At 38.6% G+C, this 17,967-nt stretch overlaps 2 protein-coding genes across 2 annotated transcripts; both read left to right on the top strand.

Annotated features, from left to right (window-relative positions):
* The first annotated feature begins 2,823 nt into the window (after positions 1-2,823).
* Positions 2,824-4,069, top strand: LOC146970419 (chemokine XC receptor 1-like). The gene has a single exon (XM_085805918.1). The coding sequence runs from the start codon at positions 2,824-2,826 to the stop codon at positions 3,847-3,849; it is 1,026 nt and encodes a 341-aa protein (XP_085662044.1). The 3' UTR covers positions 3,850-4,069.
* An 866-nt stretch (positions 4,070-4,935) lies between these two features.
* On the top strand, positions 4,936-6,332 carry LOC146970418 (chemokine XC receptor 1-like). Its single transcript, XM_085804873.1, has 2 exons — positions 4,936-5,040; positions 5,188-6,332. The coding sequence occupies exons 1-2, from the start codon at positions 4,967-4,969 to the stop codon at positions 6,218-6,220; spliced, it is 1,107 nt and encodes a 368-aa protein (XP_085660999.1). The 5' UTR covers positions 4,936-4,966; the 3' UTR covers positions 6,221-6,332.
* Positions 6,333-17,967: the final 11,635 nt, after the last annotated feature.

Genomic DNA, 17,967 nt, shown 5'->3' with positions numbered 1-17,967 from the left:
GAAGTAGGGCACACCACTCTCATTGCAGCTTTTATTACTGTCCATTAGGTCTGCTGAGCGTCTGATCCATCTTTTTTCGTACACAATCCATGTATGCCACCATTGGTCCAAGGTCCCTGCTTTCATTCTGAGATAGTAGCCTACGTCAGTCTTTTCATCTTTCACTTTTCAGCCAGTTTCTTGTCATGGCCTTTTTACATGCCAAGATCATAAATAGATAGAGGGGTTTTTTTTTCCAGAAACTGTCTGCTTCCTGTTTTATCCCCTGTTGCCATGGTGAATCACAGTATCTGAGCTCCATTGATGATGGCTTTTAACTAGGCTACTGAGAGGCTACTGACTGAGAGTCGACAGATCTGCTGTTCTGGAAGTGAAAACTCAGAGTTTCACTTCACAGAGTAAAGTTCAGGGTTCTAGGCTCAGAGTTGAACCTCCTTTCTGGAATAGGCTACTCCTCTGGAGTCAAACCCAGGTAGTCCGGGTGTCCCTGGGTATCCTGTAGGAACAAATCTGAATCTGAACCACTCTGTCCCAGAACCCCTGCAAATTTACACATGACCAAAAAACACTCATCTGCCCACATACACATAGAAAGCTCTCTGAAAGTTTAATGTTCAGTTCTAGCTCCCATTTCGATTTCACAGATTTCCTTCCATTTTTGTTTTTAGAGACCGTTATCCAGAAACAATCTTCAGAGGTGTACAATATGCATTAGTACTTCAATCACTTTTTTTTTCTTCTGCAGAAACTAATTTCTGTCTCATAGAAATGTCTTAGCTGTAGCCTAAGTATCTAAACAGGTCACCATTATCTAAATCAAATTCTCTTTTGAGTTTTTCAAAAGTTTTGAAAGTTTTCCCCTGTACACATCACTGTAATCCCCTTTTCTCTCCACCTTGCAAATGTGATGTCAGTTTCTCCGGGACTAAACTGAGATGTTTGAGAAGGCCAAATTAGAAGTTTACTGTCTCCTTCTAGTTTATATTTTCTCTCGTACCGATTTTTAAATGCATCCTCCAAGATAATATTTTTTTCCCTTATGGTCTGTGTGTTCTTAACCTGGTTTGAGGTTGAGAATTAACCAAATTTAGTTCAATGTGCTTCCACCTACAGTAGCTTGGTGCTCCGGAGAACAGAAGTATCTCATCTGGACAGCATAATGGTACTCCCTTAGATTTGGTACTGCAAGGCCTCCGTGGTCTATTTTAAGTGTTTAAAATCTTACCCTTGGTCTTGCTCCAGCCCAGATAAACCTTGATAACTGTTTGTTCAACATTAAAAACTATGAATCTGGGATTCTGACAGGTAAAGATGAAAAAAATAAATAAAAGGTCCACAACCTTGGCAGCACGTTCCTTTTCACTGCCTCAATCCTTGAACTAAAGTCTAACCCCAGTGGACCCTTTTTAATGTCTTCATATATCTTATCATTTAATATTGTGTAGTTTATTTTGTATATTTTATCAAGTTTCTGACTAATTAACATTCCAAAGTCTTTTATTGAGTTTGCTTCCAACCTCACTTTATATTTCAGCCTAATATCTTTACTTGTGTCTTAGATATGTTCAATTTATAACCTGACTTTTGGCCACAAAATACATTTTTTTAGTTTACTTATAGTGACAAAGTTCACCTAGACTGTTTGTTGTGTATGTCACCTGAAAATATGTTTGTTATTGTAATTCTTAAATGTCTGACATTCCCACCAAAGGTGCAACGAGCATACAGCATACGGTAAAAGGGAACTTATAGGTGTAGCATATTTTCTGTTCACCTTTGTGGTTAATACTTGAGGAACAATTCCTGGTCCAACTAGTCTTCACTGATACTTGCATTAGGGACGCTGGTGTGTGCACAACCTGGGTGGAGGTACAGTACATTTTCTGATATCTCATTGTTGTAGACTTATTGCGTGAATTCAATGGTTTCTACTTAAGTTATCCAATGACATTTGGCGAATCTGTTTTGGCAATTGCTTTTCAACTATAAATTAGCATCTGAGCAAACAGACATTTTTGTTGATTTTGGCCCGGTCAGTCCAATAGGAAGGTAGCCAATCAGATAGTTGATTTTAGTTATGGACAATATAGTAGATAGAAACAGTAATAGTATTAGGCCCTAAAAACAACTTTGTGCACTGCAGATAATTGTGTCTTCTATGCGAACAGACAACTTCAAGTTAAGTCAAGTCTGTGTTATTTCACCTCACCGCAGGGCCCTGAGGCCAATGCTGCAGGCCCTTTTTAGAACAATGCATAATATACAGTATACGAAAAGCTGTATTCATATTATCATTTGCTTGTCAAAAATGTTCAAATTAAAACTGAACTGGGTATATTTTAAGACTATTAACAAGGAAAGAATATAAATATATAAATATCATTGTGACTTTTTCTGATAGATCAAGCAAGACAATTATGATCAGTCAAACTTAGTGACAACATCACTAGGCTGTCAGCTAATTGTCAGATATATTTAAATAAAAAAACTTCATTAGTAATGCATTTAAAACCAATTTTACACAGGTGCTCAAATGTGTGATAAAGAGTCAGTCAACCCACAACCATAGGCTCAAGATCCAATGTCACCTACTACTGATATGATTACGATGGCTACAAAAACCAGCTTTTATAACCTAATTATCTGATCTGCTACTGAGACATTTAATCTTTGAATTGAATTGAATTCCTTTATTGTCATTCATACCAAGGTATAAACGAAATTCAAATGCAAACCTCCATGTGGTTAAAAACATTTATGCCTCTAACATTTCAACAATTACAGTGTATAACAAACGTTTTCTTCTGTTTTTTTTGAAGGAAAATGGCAACTGTTAACAATACCACAGTCGATTATGACGATGACTATCTAGATGAAGGTTGTGACAGTACAAGGGTCACGCAGTTTGGAGAAACCTTCAACCCAGTTTTCTTCTCCATTGTGGTGGTCTTCAGTCTGATTGGCAACACCCTGGTCATTGTGATGTTGGCCAAGTATGAGAATCTCAAATCCCTCACCAATGCTTTCATCCTGAACCTGGCTCTATCGGACCTCCTCTTCACTGCAGGCCTGCCCTTCTGGGCCTACCACCACATGTACGGATGGAATTTAGGGGAAGTTGCATGCAAAATAGTCAACTTTGTCTTTTCCATTAGCTTCTACAGCAGCGGCATCCTCCTCATCCTGATGACCATTCATCGTTACATAGCTGTCATGAAACCCCTGTCTGACATTATGTCCACCACAGGCTGCTACGGCGCCCTGGCTTCTGTGATCATTTGGTCAGCAAGCATCTTGTTCGCCAGTCCAGACTTGGCCTTCAGAAAAGTCTTTGAAGACAATTACTGTGTGTATGAGAGCTCTTTGGGGAGTTTATTGGGAATCTACTTGCAAAACAGCCTCTTTGTCATCAGTTCAGTGGTTTTCATCTTCTGCTACTCTCAGATCATGTGCAGGTTGCTGCGTCCAACTGCCCAAAGAAGAAGGCACAAAACTTTAAAACTCATTTTTACTCTCATGGTTGTTTTCTTTGTGGGATGGGCACCTTACAATATTGTGATATTTGGTCAGTCCGTGTTTATCGGGCAGCAGGAAACCGTCCCCTCAGAGGTTTTGATTGCACGTTGTCAGCTGCACAAAGAACTGGGATATGCTTTCTACATTAGCCGAATTTTTGCCTTTTCCCACTGCTGCCTCAACCCTGTCTTCTATGTGTTTGTTGGCGTCAAGTTCAAAAACCACCTGAAGAAATTGCTTAAGAGCCTGGGCAAGAACAGAAACAGCATTCGCAGCAGACAGAGCCGGATGACAATCACATCAGTAACAAGTGGGGAGGATCTCTCGATGTAGTCGACGCAGTTCTCAGTGTCAACCTAAAGGCTTGTGCTGTAGCAGGATCTTGTTTATCAATTCAAAATTTCAGTCTGTACAGATTATAGAGGGTGGAAAGAGGAAGGAAGGAAACCACACATATTCTTCTTGACGTCTGCTGAGACTGGCAGATGGTAGGGTCCGAATTTGGCGTCAACTGCATGAACCCATGAATGAACCCAACCTGCCTCGTGTCACTAGTCCAGGTTGGTGGTGGTGGTGTTAGGGTGAGGCAAGGGTTATTTTTTTTAAACCGTACATACTAACCTTTAATACCCACTGAGCATGACACATACATGCAACAACCTACATGACTATGCTGACCATGTAGATCCCTTGATGACCACAGTCTAGACTTCCTCACATGGCTTCCTCCACCAAATTCGTTGATGTACATAGAGTAACAGCTTTTGCTGCCGCGTTAAGCAGAATTTGCCTCAGCACTGCCAATACTATTTAGTAATGTCAGAATATATGTGTAGCTAACAGAGTGCTGTGTGAATAACAAGATCGAGAAGTAAAGCTTTTATTTGACAGTTGTGATATACTACACAGTGTACAGAGTTTCATCATTAATTTCTCCCTTGTCGCTACACAAGATCTTTTACTTTCCAATTGAAATGTGCTGTTGATAAGGAGCAACAAGCCGCTGTATCTGTACTTGTGATTTAAGATACATGCTGATTAACTGATTGTATATGGTATAGAAGAGTATGTACACTGTATATGATTCACTTTGATGAATGCATTTTATATTCTACAGTATGTTCATAATATCAAACATTTGGATCAATGTAATCAACTTTAATTTTTTAACCTCATTTTCTGCAGTTACATGTGATTATTTTTGCTTATCATTATTTTCTTTTTTACATATAGTTGTCAACAACATATGCAAACACTTTGCAATAAGATAAAAAAAAATCACACGGTTTAAATGGTTTGGAAAATTGAGTAATTCTCACTACTGTTTTCATTGTTGTGAAATAAAGAATGACACCCAAGATGTTGCACTGTGCATGAATTCAGAGAATATTCTTCCTCAGAATGAAATACCAAAGCAGAATTTGTGACTAAATGTGAAACAAAAAGAGGAATGTGTCAGTCTGCTGATATTACAGCGTTTCCTTCACAGTTTGCCACAAGACACTGTGCCACTCAACGCTCCGGGTAAGTTGCTTGGTTCTCTCTGTAAATTGCTCTTTATATTCAACTCCTGACTATTCTCCATATTTGAAATATTCAACAAGGTATTACTTTCATGAGACCACACAACTTACATTTTGCTAATTTTAGTTTTGTGCTCATCTTTCCTAGAAAATCTACAATGGCCGATAACTCCACACCGAGCTACACAGAGTTGGTTGACATTGATGGTCCGGTGTTTCTTTGTGATGAGATATTTGACTTTTCAACCATCACCGGTGGCCTTACCATTTTGGTCTTTGTCTTGAGTGTGGCAGGCAACAGTCTCCTTGTTTGTGTTCTTGCTGCATACGAGAGCCTGAAAAATGTCACAAATCTGTTCGTCCTGAACCTGGCCGTCTCTGATCTGATCTTCACCCTCACACTTCCATTCTGGGCTACATACTTCCTGCATCACTGGATTTTTGGGGACTTTTGGTGCAAATTCATGATTGCTGCGTACTTTGTTGGTTTGTACAGCAGTATCATTCTGCTCACTGCCATGACTGTGGATCGTTTCATCATGGTGGTGCTGCACAACTGGCCAAACAACTGTGTGAAGAGGCAGAGGTGTGCACTGGCAGCCTGTGCAGCAGCCTGGATCATCAGCATTGGTGCATCTCTGAGTGATGCTGTCAATGTAGAGGCAGAAACCAACTGGAATAATCGAACCACGTGTGAGCATCTCTCCACTGCCACTGATGCCGATGTGGGGCATTATCTCCAAGTGTCACTGCTTTTCCTCCTCCCATTGCTAATTATTATTTTCTGCTATTCGGCCATTCTCAAGACAGTTCTGCAGTCTAAGAACAAGAAAAGGAACAGGACTGTAGTGGTGGTGTTGTGTATTGTTGCAGCCTTCTTCATCTGCTGGGGACCCTACAATATTTTGCTTTTCCTCATACGTTTGTATCAACCTGAAGCCTGTGATGCAACCGAACGCCTGACCATCGCCTATCATATCTGCCGAATACTTGCTTTTTCTCACTGCTGTATGAATCCTCTGCTCTACATGCTCTCACAAAAGCTGAGAAAACATCTGTTGCACCTTTTATTCTGTGAGAAAGAGCAGACGAGGAATAACCAACCAACAACCAATGGCCAGGGCACTAGGACCACTGCGGTACAAAACTCTGCTGTAATATTGGAGCTGCACTCCAAATAAACATTCACTTGGTCTAAATGCTTAGTTTGTTTACATGAAATTAGTTTGTACCTACCGCATTTAATTTATTAATATTGTTGCTGTTTCCTTAGAAACTATTAATGCTTTGATTCTGCTGTTGTATTCAAATAAAATTTAGCTGTAATCCAGTTCAAGTGTTTTCACTTTTTTTTTTAGGGTTAGTGTTTTAACTTTAAACCAAATGTGGTCAGATGACCTTATACTGTAGTTGGGATCAAAATTTCCTGATATCTATCTCTGAGATAAAGTGAAGCTGTCTTCCTGTGCAAGTTATTGCACAACACATGAATTATATACTTGCTGAAAAGCACATATGACGAACCACAGGGCTGTGGCTGAGCACATGTTTAAAGGTGTACAGAAATGGCCGTTTGTCCCGTTTGTCGCGCCGAGTTGTCACGAGCTGCAACACGAGTTTACCCGAGTAAGGAAAATGAATTTGATTGGTCGTTATCGAGCGGGCGGGATATTCAAAGTTTGGGGCGAGCCCGAGCTCCGTGTGTGTGTGCGTGTCTCAGACGTTTGAATGACGGATTACGGATCCAATATCAGTGGCTAGTGAATCGTGTACAGGCTGACGTATAATCCGTGCGCCTGCATTATCCAATACGAAAAAAAAAAACTACACTAAAATACACACTTTCATCACGGATTTACTCAAAAATAGAATTTTGCACAAAGTTTGGCCTACATCGTCTGATAGATGAGTTATTACACTAATTTTATGACCCAGAGTGGGCTCAAATTCAATTTTCTTTTCTGTACACCTTTAAGGTAAGAGGTTTATGGCATTTCCTCTTCTCATTATTATGCTGTTTTTTTTAAATTTATTTTAGAAATAAATGACGCCCCAAACAGGTTGTAATAATGAGAATACCTATAGCATGAAACATGGATGTGCTAATCGGCTACATGAAAGCTTAAAAATGCAATATACAAACTTGTATGTGTGCATGAGAATGGGATCATCCATAATGAATACACAAACAAGCATTATGTTTGTTGATTGGAACCATTTTCACACATTTGTTTAATGTTTCAGTCAATGTCTTCTGAATTTCATGAATTTCATTTTCGACAGTGTCATCATCTTAAAAAGTTTTCAAGAAATTCCTGGAAAAAATTGTGGTGAAATTTTGAGAAAAAGTTGGTGGCGCCCTTGAACTCTCTCAAGGACCCCTGGGAGTCCCCGGACCACACTTTAAGAACCATTGCTATAGTTTACCCGACATGACATGATATACAGTAGATGGGATGGGCAATACACATGCACATGCCACAAAACACATTTAAGGGTATCACTGCAGTGACAGTTTCCAAAATGTGAACCAATACCTCCCTTAGACAGATTAAAAAATAAATAAAAAAAGAATGTTACCTTCATGACTGAGGGACGTATTACTGGACTGTTGCAGTAGAGGTACGCCTATCCTGACAGCTGTCTTGAGAGTTGTGAATTAATGAATTATTTCTTTCTCAGATCTACTGTGACTTTATAACAAGACACCAACAAAGAAAAAAATGGCCTCCCGCGATGGCTACAATTTAAGCACCATCTACGACTACAATACGACTGATGAAAACAGCTCGATTGAACTGGTAACAGGTGTGTGCTACATTGTCATCTTCTGCATCAGTGCACCTGGAAACAGCTTCCTCCTGTGGGTCCTTCTGAGAGAACGAAGCTGGAAGAAAACACCTGCTGACAACTTGATACTGCAACTCACAGTTTCGGCCCTTTGCTTCACCGTGACTTTGCCATTTTGGGCCTGCAATGAACTCTATGGTTGGGTTTTTGGGAAATTCACCTGTGGAGTCATTGGAGGGGCGACGTCTCTTGGGACTTACAGCTGTGTCGCGATCATCACTGCCATGACATTTTATCATTATGTAGCTGTGGACCATGCTTCATGTCTGTCTGCACAAGCCTCCAAAAAGCTCCTCCTCCTGACTAGTACAGTGATATGGCTGATATGTGGTGCTGTTGGCATCAGGTCCTCAATGAATTTTGGTACAGAAGAGATTAAATCTGGCTTTACGGTCTGTTTTTATGTAAACTCACATCACTGGATGATGTATTACATCTTGATACAATTTGGTCTTTTCTTTCTGATTCCATTCATTATCATTACATTCTGCTATGTCTACAGGGCTACCAAACAGTGTAAGATAAACAGACAGCACCAGGCATCTAGATTGATTTTAGGGATTACTATTGGTTTATTCCTTTGTCTGGGGCCCAGCTTTATCTTGAGCTTTATATTTTCCCTGGAATGGTTTGGGATTGTGGAAGAGACATGGCCTCCATACTCTGTGTGGCTCATCATTTTCTTATTGCATCACACCCACTGCTGTCTGAACATGTTCCATATATGTGGAGCTCAAAGGTTTAGCAGGTATCTCTGCATGCCATGTGGCACTTCACTCCAAAGAAGAGACAAGAGTCAGGACATTATTGCGATGGCAGTCATGATTCAAAATGACATCTCTGTGTAACTAACAGCCATTTGTATTTCTCTATAGATTTTTACAATGAGCCAAACTTAATCCATGTCTGTTTGCAACCAATCCTCCAAACTCAACATCCATATTTTTTTCAACCCTATGATTGGAGAGTGCTGCCTCATGATACATCACTCTCCTGTTTTGTCTTCTTGATTTTTGTTGACTCATCGATCCACCTTAAACAACTGCTGTATGAATCCTCTGCTCTACATGCAAAAACAAAAGCTGAGAAATCATCTGTTGCACCTTTTATCCTGTGAGAAAGAGCGGACGAAGAATAACCAACAAAGAACTAACGACAGGGCACTTGTGTTTTGCAAAATACGACCATGGTTCAGAACTCCGCTGGAGCTGCACTCTATAAACATTCACTTGTCTAAATACTTAGTTTGTTTACATGCAATTAGTTTGTACCTATTAAATTTATCAATGATGTTGATATTTCCTTAGAAATCATCATGGCTTTTCAGTATTGTAATGCTTTGATTCTGCTGTTGTGTTGTATTTGAATAAAATTTAGCTGAAATCCAGTTTAAAAGTGTTTTCAGTGTTTCCCCCTAACCTTTTTTTTTTTAACCAAATGAGGTCACATGATCTGGTAGATAGTAATGTAAATCCCCATAGACACAAACCGCCTTAGAGCCAAAGTGAAACTGTTTTAGAATAAGACATTTCACAACACATAAATTACACTCTTCCTGAGTAGCACGTGTATACGAGCACTTGTTGGGGTGTCTGAGCAAATACTTAAGGTAAGAATCTTTTTGGCATGATTTACAGGTGCATCTCAATAAATTAGAATATCATGGAAAAGTCCACCAAGTATTGAGTGCATATAGATGTACATATACTTTTCACATTTCATATATTAAAAATATATTTTTCAAATTGGTCTTTTGTAATATTCAATTTTTTTGAGACACTGAATTTTTAGGTTTTCATTAAATGTACGCCATAATCATTACAATTAAAATACATTTAATAAAGATATGAAATATTTCATTCTGTGTGTAATGGTGTATTAGTTTTACTTTTTGAATTGAATTACTGACATACATAAACTTTTCTATGATATTCTAATTTATTGTGCTGCACCTGTATTTATTTATTTATGTATTTATATATTTATTTATTCTAATCATTATTTTCTATTAGATTTGCCCTCACTAATAAAGGTTGTCAACTTAAAGGGCATATTGTTATACAGTCATTTTATAACTACATTTAGGATTGGGGGTGAGGGGTTTTGGTTGGTGGGAATGTAGCTACATTCTGACAGACACAAACCACCGCAGAGCCAGAGAGAAACTTTCTCAGGGTCTGGCACCTCACAGATCAAAACTCATACTCTTGTGTAGACGAGCAAATGTCGGGGGTCTGAGCAGTAAGAGTTTTTTGGTATGTTGTGTTAGAAATATTCTGTTTTTTTTTTTTTCAATTTTGGAGATTTATATATATTCCTCTGAATTTCGTGAAGCTGATTTTGTATTTAGTGTTATCTTCTTAAATATACTTGTCTTATAAGACAAGGATGTTTGTACTTAAACATGTGGTTAAAGGGATAGTTCACCCTAGAATGATATTTCGCTCATTATCTACTCACCCTCATGTTGACTAAGGGCTGGAAGAATTCTCAGAGTCCTCCGTCCCTTCTCTGAGTTACAGGGGGTCTTGGTGTAGCAGTGCATGTCCATATAACGGTTGCAAAGGGACACCAGAGCTCTTCGTAAAAAAACACACACAAAAAAACATCCAAATACCTCCATGATGCTCGTATGTAATGTCCGTCTTGTGCTGAAGCCCCAAATTGCGTAATTGTCCCGAAAAAAATTAAATAAGTCTATATTTTAAGCTTGTTTGTAGCGGAAGCTTCTCGAAGCTCCTCTTCCTGGTCCGTCCAAATCTCGCGTGATTTGCGCCGGCGTCAGTGCGGTTACTGCGAATCACGCGAGATTTGGACGGACCAGGAAGAGGAGCTTCGAGAAGCTTCCGCTACAAACAAGCTTAAAATATAGACTTATTTAATTTTTTTCGGGACAATTACGCAATTTGGGGCTTCAGCACAAGACGGACATTACATACGAGCATCATGGAGGTATTTGGATGTTTTTTTGTGTGTGTTTTTTTACGAAGAGCTCTGGTGTCCCTTTGCAACCGTTATATGGACATGCACTGCTACGCCAAGACTCCCTGTAACTCAGAGAAGGGACGGTGGACTCTGAGAATTCTTCCAGCCCTTAGTCAACATGAGGGTGAGTAGATAATGAGCGAAATATCATTCTAGGGTGAACTATCCCTTTAAAATAATACAGAAATAAAACGGTTCTAATATTCAGTTTTCAAGAGGTGTTAATGAACTATATGATGATATTGGAGGATGGAATTGGTCTATATACACAGAGCTGTTATCTAGCCTTGCCCACATGATATATGTACAGTACATGGGATGGGCAAAATAATAGAAATGTATTTATTTATTTAAAAGGGTCCCCATTAGCTGATGCCAATGGCACAAGCTAGTCTTCCTGGGGTCCGAAGTAGGCTACCATACATCGAAAAGAGATGTAAAAAACATAAATTCAGTTACAGTTTCCAAAATGAATCTGCATTTGAATCAATATCTCTCTTAAACAGTTTCAATAGAAACTGAACATCATGATGATGGGTGGATTTATTATTTGACTGCTGCAGTGGAGGTATAACTAATTTCCTAACAAGTGGTTCAACATTTCTTGTCAGATCTATTGTCACTTCATCACGAGACACCAACAAAGAAAAAAATGGCCACTGAAGAGGCTTATATATCCTCCCTATCATCTGACGATGTCATCAGAGGTGTGTGCTACATTATCATCTTCTGCATCAGTGCACCTGGAAACAGCTTCCTCCTGTGGGTCCTTCTGAGAGAACGAAGCTGGAAGAAAACACCTGACAACTTGATTCTGCAACTCACAGTTTCGGCCCTTTGCTTCACTGTGACTTTGCCATTTTGGGCCTGCAATGAACTCTATGGTTGGGTTTTTGGGAAATTCACCTGTGGAGTCATTATAGCGGTGAGTTTTCTTGGGACTTACAGCTGTGTCGCGATCATCACTGCCATGACATTTTATCATTATGTAGCTGTGGACCATGCTTCATGTCTGTCTGCTGCACAAGCCTCCAAAAAGCTCCTCATCCTGACTAGTACAGTGATATGGCTGGTATGTGGTGCTGCTAGCATCATATTATCAATGAAATCTGCTATAACAAATATGAAATGTTCTTTTGACTCAATTGATTGGGTGGCATATTACATCTTGATAGAATTTTCTATTTTCTTTCTGATTCCATTCATTATCATTACATTCTGCTATGTCTACAGAGCTACCAAACAGTGTAAGATAAACAGACAGCACCAGGCATCTAGATTGATTTTAGGGATTACTATTGGTTTATTCCTTTGTCTGGGGCCCCACTATATCTTGAGCTTTATATTTTCCCTGGAATGGTTTGGGATTGTGGAAGAGATGGTTTGGTGGCTTCCAGACTCTGTGTGGCTCATCATGTTCTTATTGTATCACACCCACTGCTGTCTGAACCTGTTCCATATATGTGGAGCTCAAAGGTTTCGCAGGTATCTCTGCATGCCATGTGGCACTTCACCCCAAAGAAGAGATGAGAGTCAGGACGTCACTGTGATGGCAGTCATGATTCAAAATGACATCTCTGAGTAACTAACAGCCATTTGTATTTCTCTATAGATTTTACAATGAACCAAATGTAATCCATGTCTGTTAATTGCAACCAATCCTCCAACCTCAACATCCATATTTTTTTCAACCCTGATTGAAGTTGATTGAGTGTTTCCAAATTTCTCCTGTTTTGTCTTTTTGATTTTTGTTGACTAATCCATCCACCTTAAACAACTGCTGTATGAATCCTCTACTCTACATGCAAAAACAAAAGCTGAGAAAACATTTGTTGCACCTTTTATCCTGTGAGAAAGAGCAGACGCAGAATAACCAACAAAGAACTAACGACAGGGCACTTGTGTTTTGCAAAATACGACCATGGTGGTTCAGATCTCTGCTGTTATATTGGAGCTGCATAGTTACTTAGTTTGTTAAAAAGAAATTAGTTTGTTTATCAACGTTGTTGCTGTTTCCTTAGAAATCATCATGTATGTATGGTAATACCAGTATGGTAATGCTTTGATTCTGCTGTTGTGTTGTACTTGAATAAAATCTAGCTCAAATCCAGTTTAAAAGTGTTTTCACTTTTTTTTTTTAACTAAATGAGGTCACATGATCTGGTAGGTGGAAATGTAAATCCCCATAGACACAAACCGCCTTAGAGCCAAAGTGAAACTGTCTCAGGAAAAGACATTTCACAACACATAAATTACACCCTTCCTGAGTAGCGCGAGTATTCGAGCACTTGTTGGGGTGTAAGAGTCTTTTTGGCATGTCCTGTTCAAAATATTGTGCTTTTTTTCTGATTTTTGAGATTTATTTATTTAAAAAATGAATGAGGTGCCCAACAGGTTGTAATAACATACACTATAGCATGAAACATAGATGTGATCATCAGCTACATGAAAGCTTGGTAATGCAGAGTGAAATGAATGCGAATATATACAAAACTTGTATGTGTGCATGTGTGTTTATATGGGCAGGGCCGTTGCTAGGAATTCTGGGCCCCCTGAAAGAATACTAAAGTTTTTTTTTTCTTAGACTACGTATGTATTATCATTTTTTATTAAGCCTACTTTGTTTTGATGCTAATGCAGCATTACTATGAGTACTAGTCAGGGTCTTATGCAGAATAATTCAGTCATACAAAGATTAGACTACTGGGGTTTTTTGTGGGCCCTACTGGGCGCTGGGCCCCTAGAATTATCATCACCTTTCTCCCCGATACAACGGCCCTGTATATGGGTGCATTGTCATCCAAAATGATAAGGAATACACTGACAACTATTTTCAAACTGTTTTTCAATGTTTCTGTCCATTTCATGAAGCTGATTTTCCATTTAGTGTCACCATCTTAAATCTACTATCTCAAAAGACAAGGACATTTATACTCAGTTGAACACATCTATGCTAAATATAACTGAGAAATACAATATGTTCTAATATTCAGTTTTAGAGAGGTGTTGATAAACTGTATGATGGGATTGTGGAAGAGACATGGCCTCCAGACTCTGTGTGGCTCATCATTTCCTTATTGCGTCCCATCCACTGCTGTCTGAACCTGTTCCATATATGTGGAACTCAAAGGTTTAGCAGGTATCTCTGCATGCCATGTGGCACTTCACCCCAAGGACAAGACAACCAATCCTCCAACCTCAACAACCATGTTTTTTTTCAACCCTTTGATTGAAGAGTGTTTCAAAAATGTTTCCTGTTTTGTCTTCTTGATTTTTGTTGACTCATCCATCCACCAACAACTGCTGTATGAATCCTCTGCTCTACATGCTCTCACAAAAGCTGATCTGTTGCACCTTTTATCCTGTGAGAAAGAGCGGACGAAGAATAACCAACAAAGAACAATCAACCAACATCCAACGGCCAGGGCACTTGTGTTTTGCAAAATACGACCATGGTGGTTCAGAACTCTGCTGTTATATTGGAGCTGCACTCTATAAACATTCACTTACTAGGCCTAACCCTAAATACTTAGTTGTTTTCTTTTTTTTTTTTTTTTTTTTCAATTAGTTTGTATCTATTCAATTTATCAATGTTGTTGCTGTTAGAAATCATCATGGCTTTACAGTATGTATGGTAATGCTTTGATTCTGCTGTTGTGTTGTGTTTGAATAAAAGAGAGCTGAAATCCAGTTTAAAAGTGTTTTCACTTTTTTTTTAACCAACTGAGGTCACATGATCTGGTAGATAATAATGTAAATCCCCATAAACACAAACCGCCTTAGAGCCAAAGTGAAACTGTCTCAAGACATTTTACAACACATAAATTACACTCTTCCTGAGTAGCGCAAGTATTCAAGCACTTGTTGGGGTGTCTCAGCAAAAACTTAAGGTATGAGTCTTTTTAGCATGTCCTGTTCACAATATTATGCTTTTTTTCAGATTTTGGTGATTTATTTATTTTAAAAATGAATGAGGTGCCCAACAGGTTGTATTAACATATAACATGAGAATATAGCATGAAACATAGATGTGATCACCCGCTACATGAATACAGAGTGAAATTAACGTGAATATGCTTAATATACAAAACTGTGTGCATGTGTCTTTATATGGGTGCATTGTCATCCAAAATGATAAGGAATACACTGACAACTGTTTTTCAACTTTTCAGTCCATATCTTCTGAATTTCATGAAGCTGATTTTCCATTTAGTTTCTTCATCTTAAATCTACTTATCTCAAAAGGACATTTATACTCAGTTGAACAGATGGCAAAATATAATCGAGAAATACAACATGTTCTAATATTCAGCTTTAGAGAGGTGTTGATGAACTGTATGATCATAATGAAGGATGGAGATTGATAAACACAGAGGTTTGTATCTCTAGACTACCCTACAGTACATGATAGACAGTACATGGGCTGGGCAAAATAATACAAAGGTGTACTGTACCATTGTACAATACACATAGAGATCCTTCATGTGTTCATAATGTCTACCCACATTCCCACTGTCTTGCTGACCTGACCTTGTGATATTGTAAACCGGCGTGCTAAGTCAACCATGACTAAGTTTTGTCTTAGTTTCATCGAAGTCATTAGAATTTGGTCCACAACTGGCATTGATGGTGAAGCTGGGGCAAATGGTTATAGGCAGGCCACAAGTGTTCAAAATTCATCCTTCTGGGTTCCTCATCCTTGGGTTCAAAACATTGCTCTTGTAGCCACAGATTCAACTAAATGCTTGTTAGCTGATCATCCTTTAGAAAATAAAACAGTAAACTTTCAAATAAACCGCTATGGGAAATGAAAAGTGCTATCAACCATCGTCTCACTGCTACTTCCGGTGTCCCACAGGAAGTTGCACTCATAATCGTTTCTACATCAGTGCCCCCAGGAATAAGGTGGATATATTTACAGGTGCATCTCAATAAATTAGAATATCATGGAAAAGTCCACCAAGTATCGAGTGCATAGATGTACACACTTTTCATATTTCATATATTAAAAATATGTCCATATTAAAAATACTTTCAAAAAATTGGTCTTTTGTAATATTCACATTTCTTGAGACACTGAATTTTAGGTCTTCATTAAATGTACGCCATAATCATTACAATTAAAAGAAATTAAATAAATGAAAACATGAAATGTTTCATTCTGTGTGTAATTGATCTGATGTATTAGTTTTACTTTTCAAATTGAATTACTACCATAAATGAACTTATATATAATATTCTAATTTATTGTGATGCACCTGTATTTATTTATTTTTTTTAATTCTAGTCATTATTTTGTATTAGATTTGTTCTCACTAATGAAGGTTGTCAACTTAAAGGGCATATTGTTATACAGTCATTTTGTAACTACATGTAGGATTGGGGGTGAGGTTGGCCCTGGGGAGTGGGGGTGGAGGGTTTTGGTTGGTGGGAATGTACATTCTGACAGACACAAACCACCACAGAGCGAAGTGAAACTTTCTCAGGGTCAGGCATCTCACAAATCAAAATTCATACTCTTTGCGTGTATGCAAGCACATGTTGGGGGTCTGAGCAGATACTTAAGGTAAGAGGTTTTTTTTGGCATGTCCTGTTTGCAATATTCTTTTTTCAATTTTGGAGATTTATTTATTTAAAAAATATCCTCTGAATTTCATGAAGCTGATGTTGTATTGTATAGTGTTATCATCTACTTGTCTCATAAGACAAGGATGTTTGTACTTGAACACGTGGTTAAATATAATACAGAAATAAAACGGGTCTAATATTCAGTTTTCAAGAGGTGTTAATGAACTATATGATGATATTGGAGGATGGAATTGGTCTATAGCCTACCCTACATGATATACGGGATGGGCAAAATAATAGAAATAAATTCAGTTGCAGCTTCCAAAATGAATCAGCACTTGAATCAATATCTCACACAGTTTCAATAGAAACTGAACATTACCTTCATGATGGTGGGATTTATTATTTGACTGCTGCAGTGGAGGTATAACTAATTTCCTGACTAGAGGTTCAACATTTCTTGTCAGATCTATTGTCACTTCATCACGAGACACCAACAAAGAAAAAAATGGCCTTTATCAAAGAATACAGCTACAATGACACCTTCAACTACCATAACACCTTCGACTACGATATCAATGAAGAGGCTTATATATCCTCCCTATCATCTGACGATGTCATCAGAGGTGTGTGCTGCATTGTCATCTTCTGCATCAGTGCACCTGGAAACAGCTTCCTCCTGTGGGTCCTTCTGAGAGAACGAAGCTGGAAGAAAACACCTGACAACTTGATTCTGCAACTCACAGTTTCGGCCCTTTGCTACACCGTGACTTTGCCATTTTGGGCCTGTAATCGACTCTATGGCTGGGTTTTTGGGAAATTCACCTGTGGAGTCATTACGGGGGTGACTCATCTTGGGATTTACAGCTGTGTTTGGATCATCACTGCCATGACATTTTATCATTATGTAGCTGTGGACCATGCTTCATGTCTGTCTGCACAAGCCTCCAAAAAGCTCCTCCTCCTGACTAGTACAGTGATATGGCTGGTATGTGGTGCTGCTAGCATCATCTTATCAATGAATTCTGAGATATATGATATGAGATGTGTTTATTATCTCTCACATTATGGGATGGCGTATCACAACACAGAATTTTCTATTTTCTTTCTGATTCCATTCATTATCATTACATTCTGCGGTGTCTACAGAGCTACCAAACAGTGTAAGATAAACAGACAGCACCAGGCATCTAGATTGATTTTAGGGATTACTATTGGTTTATTCCTTTGTCTGGGGCCCGACTATATCTTGAAGTTTATAGGTTCCCTGGAATGGTTTAGGATTGTGGGATGGCTATATATCAGGCTTCCACACTCTGTGTGGCTCATCATTTTCTTATTGCATCACACCCACTGCTGTCTGAACCTGTTCCATATATGTGGAGCTCAAAGGTTTCGCAGGTATCTCTGCATGCCATGTGGCACTTCACCCCAAAGAAGAGATGAGAGTCAGGAAGTCACTGCAATGGCAGTCATGATTCAAAATGACATCTCTGTGTAACTAACAGCCATTTGTATTTCTCTA

This window comes from Trachurus japonicus, chromosome 17 (genome assembly GCF_045865225.1).
Source record: "Trachurus japonicus isolate A0001 chromosome 17, Traja_1.0".
Classification (NCBI taxonomy): Eukaryota; Metazoa; Chordata; class Actinopteri; order Carangiformes; family Carangidae; genus Trachurus; species Trachurus japonicus.
The sequence above is the reverse complement of the archived record's forward strand: the minus strand, read 5'-3'. Positions and strand labels throughout refer to the sequence as shown.

Excerpts from the sequence above, each read along its gene's own strand:
- LOC146970419 (XM_085805918.1), top strand. The coding sequence starts at position 2,824 with ATGGCAACTGTTAACAATACCACAGTCGATTATGACGATGACTATCTA.
- LOC146970418 (XM_085804873.1), top strand. The coding sequence starts at position 4,967 with ATGTGTCAGTCTGCTGATATTACAGCGTTTCCTTCACAGTTTGCCACA. Across the intron at positions 5,041-5,187 it reads TGTGCCACTCAACGCTCCGG|AAAATCTACAATGGCCGATA; the intron begins GTAAGTTGCTTG and ends CATCTTTCCTAG.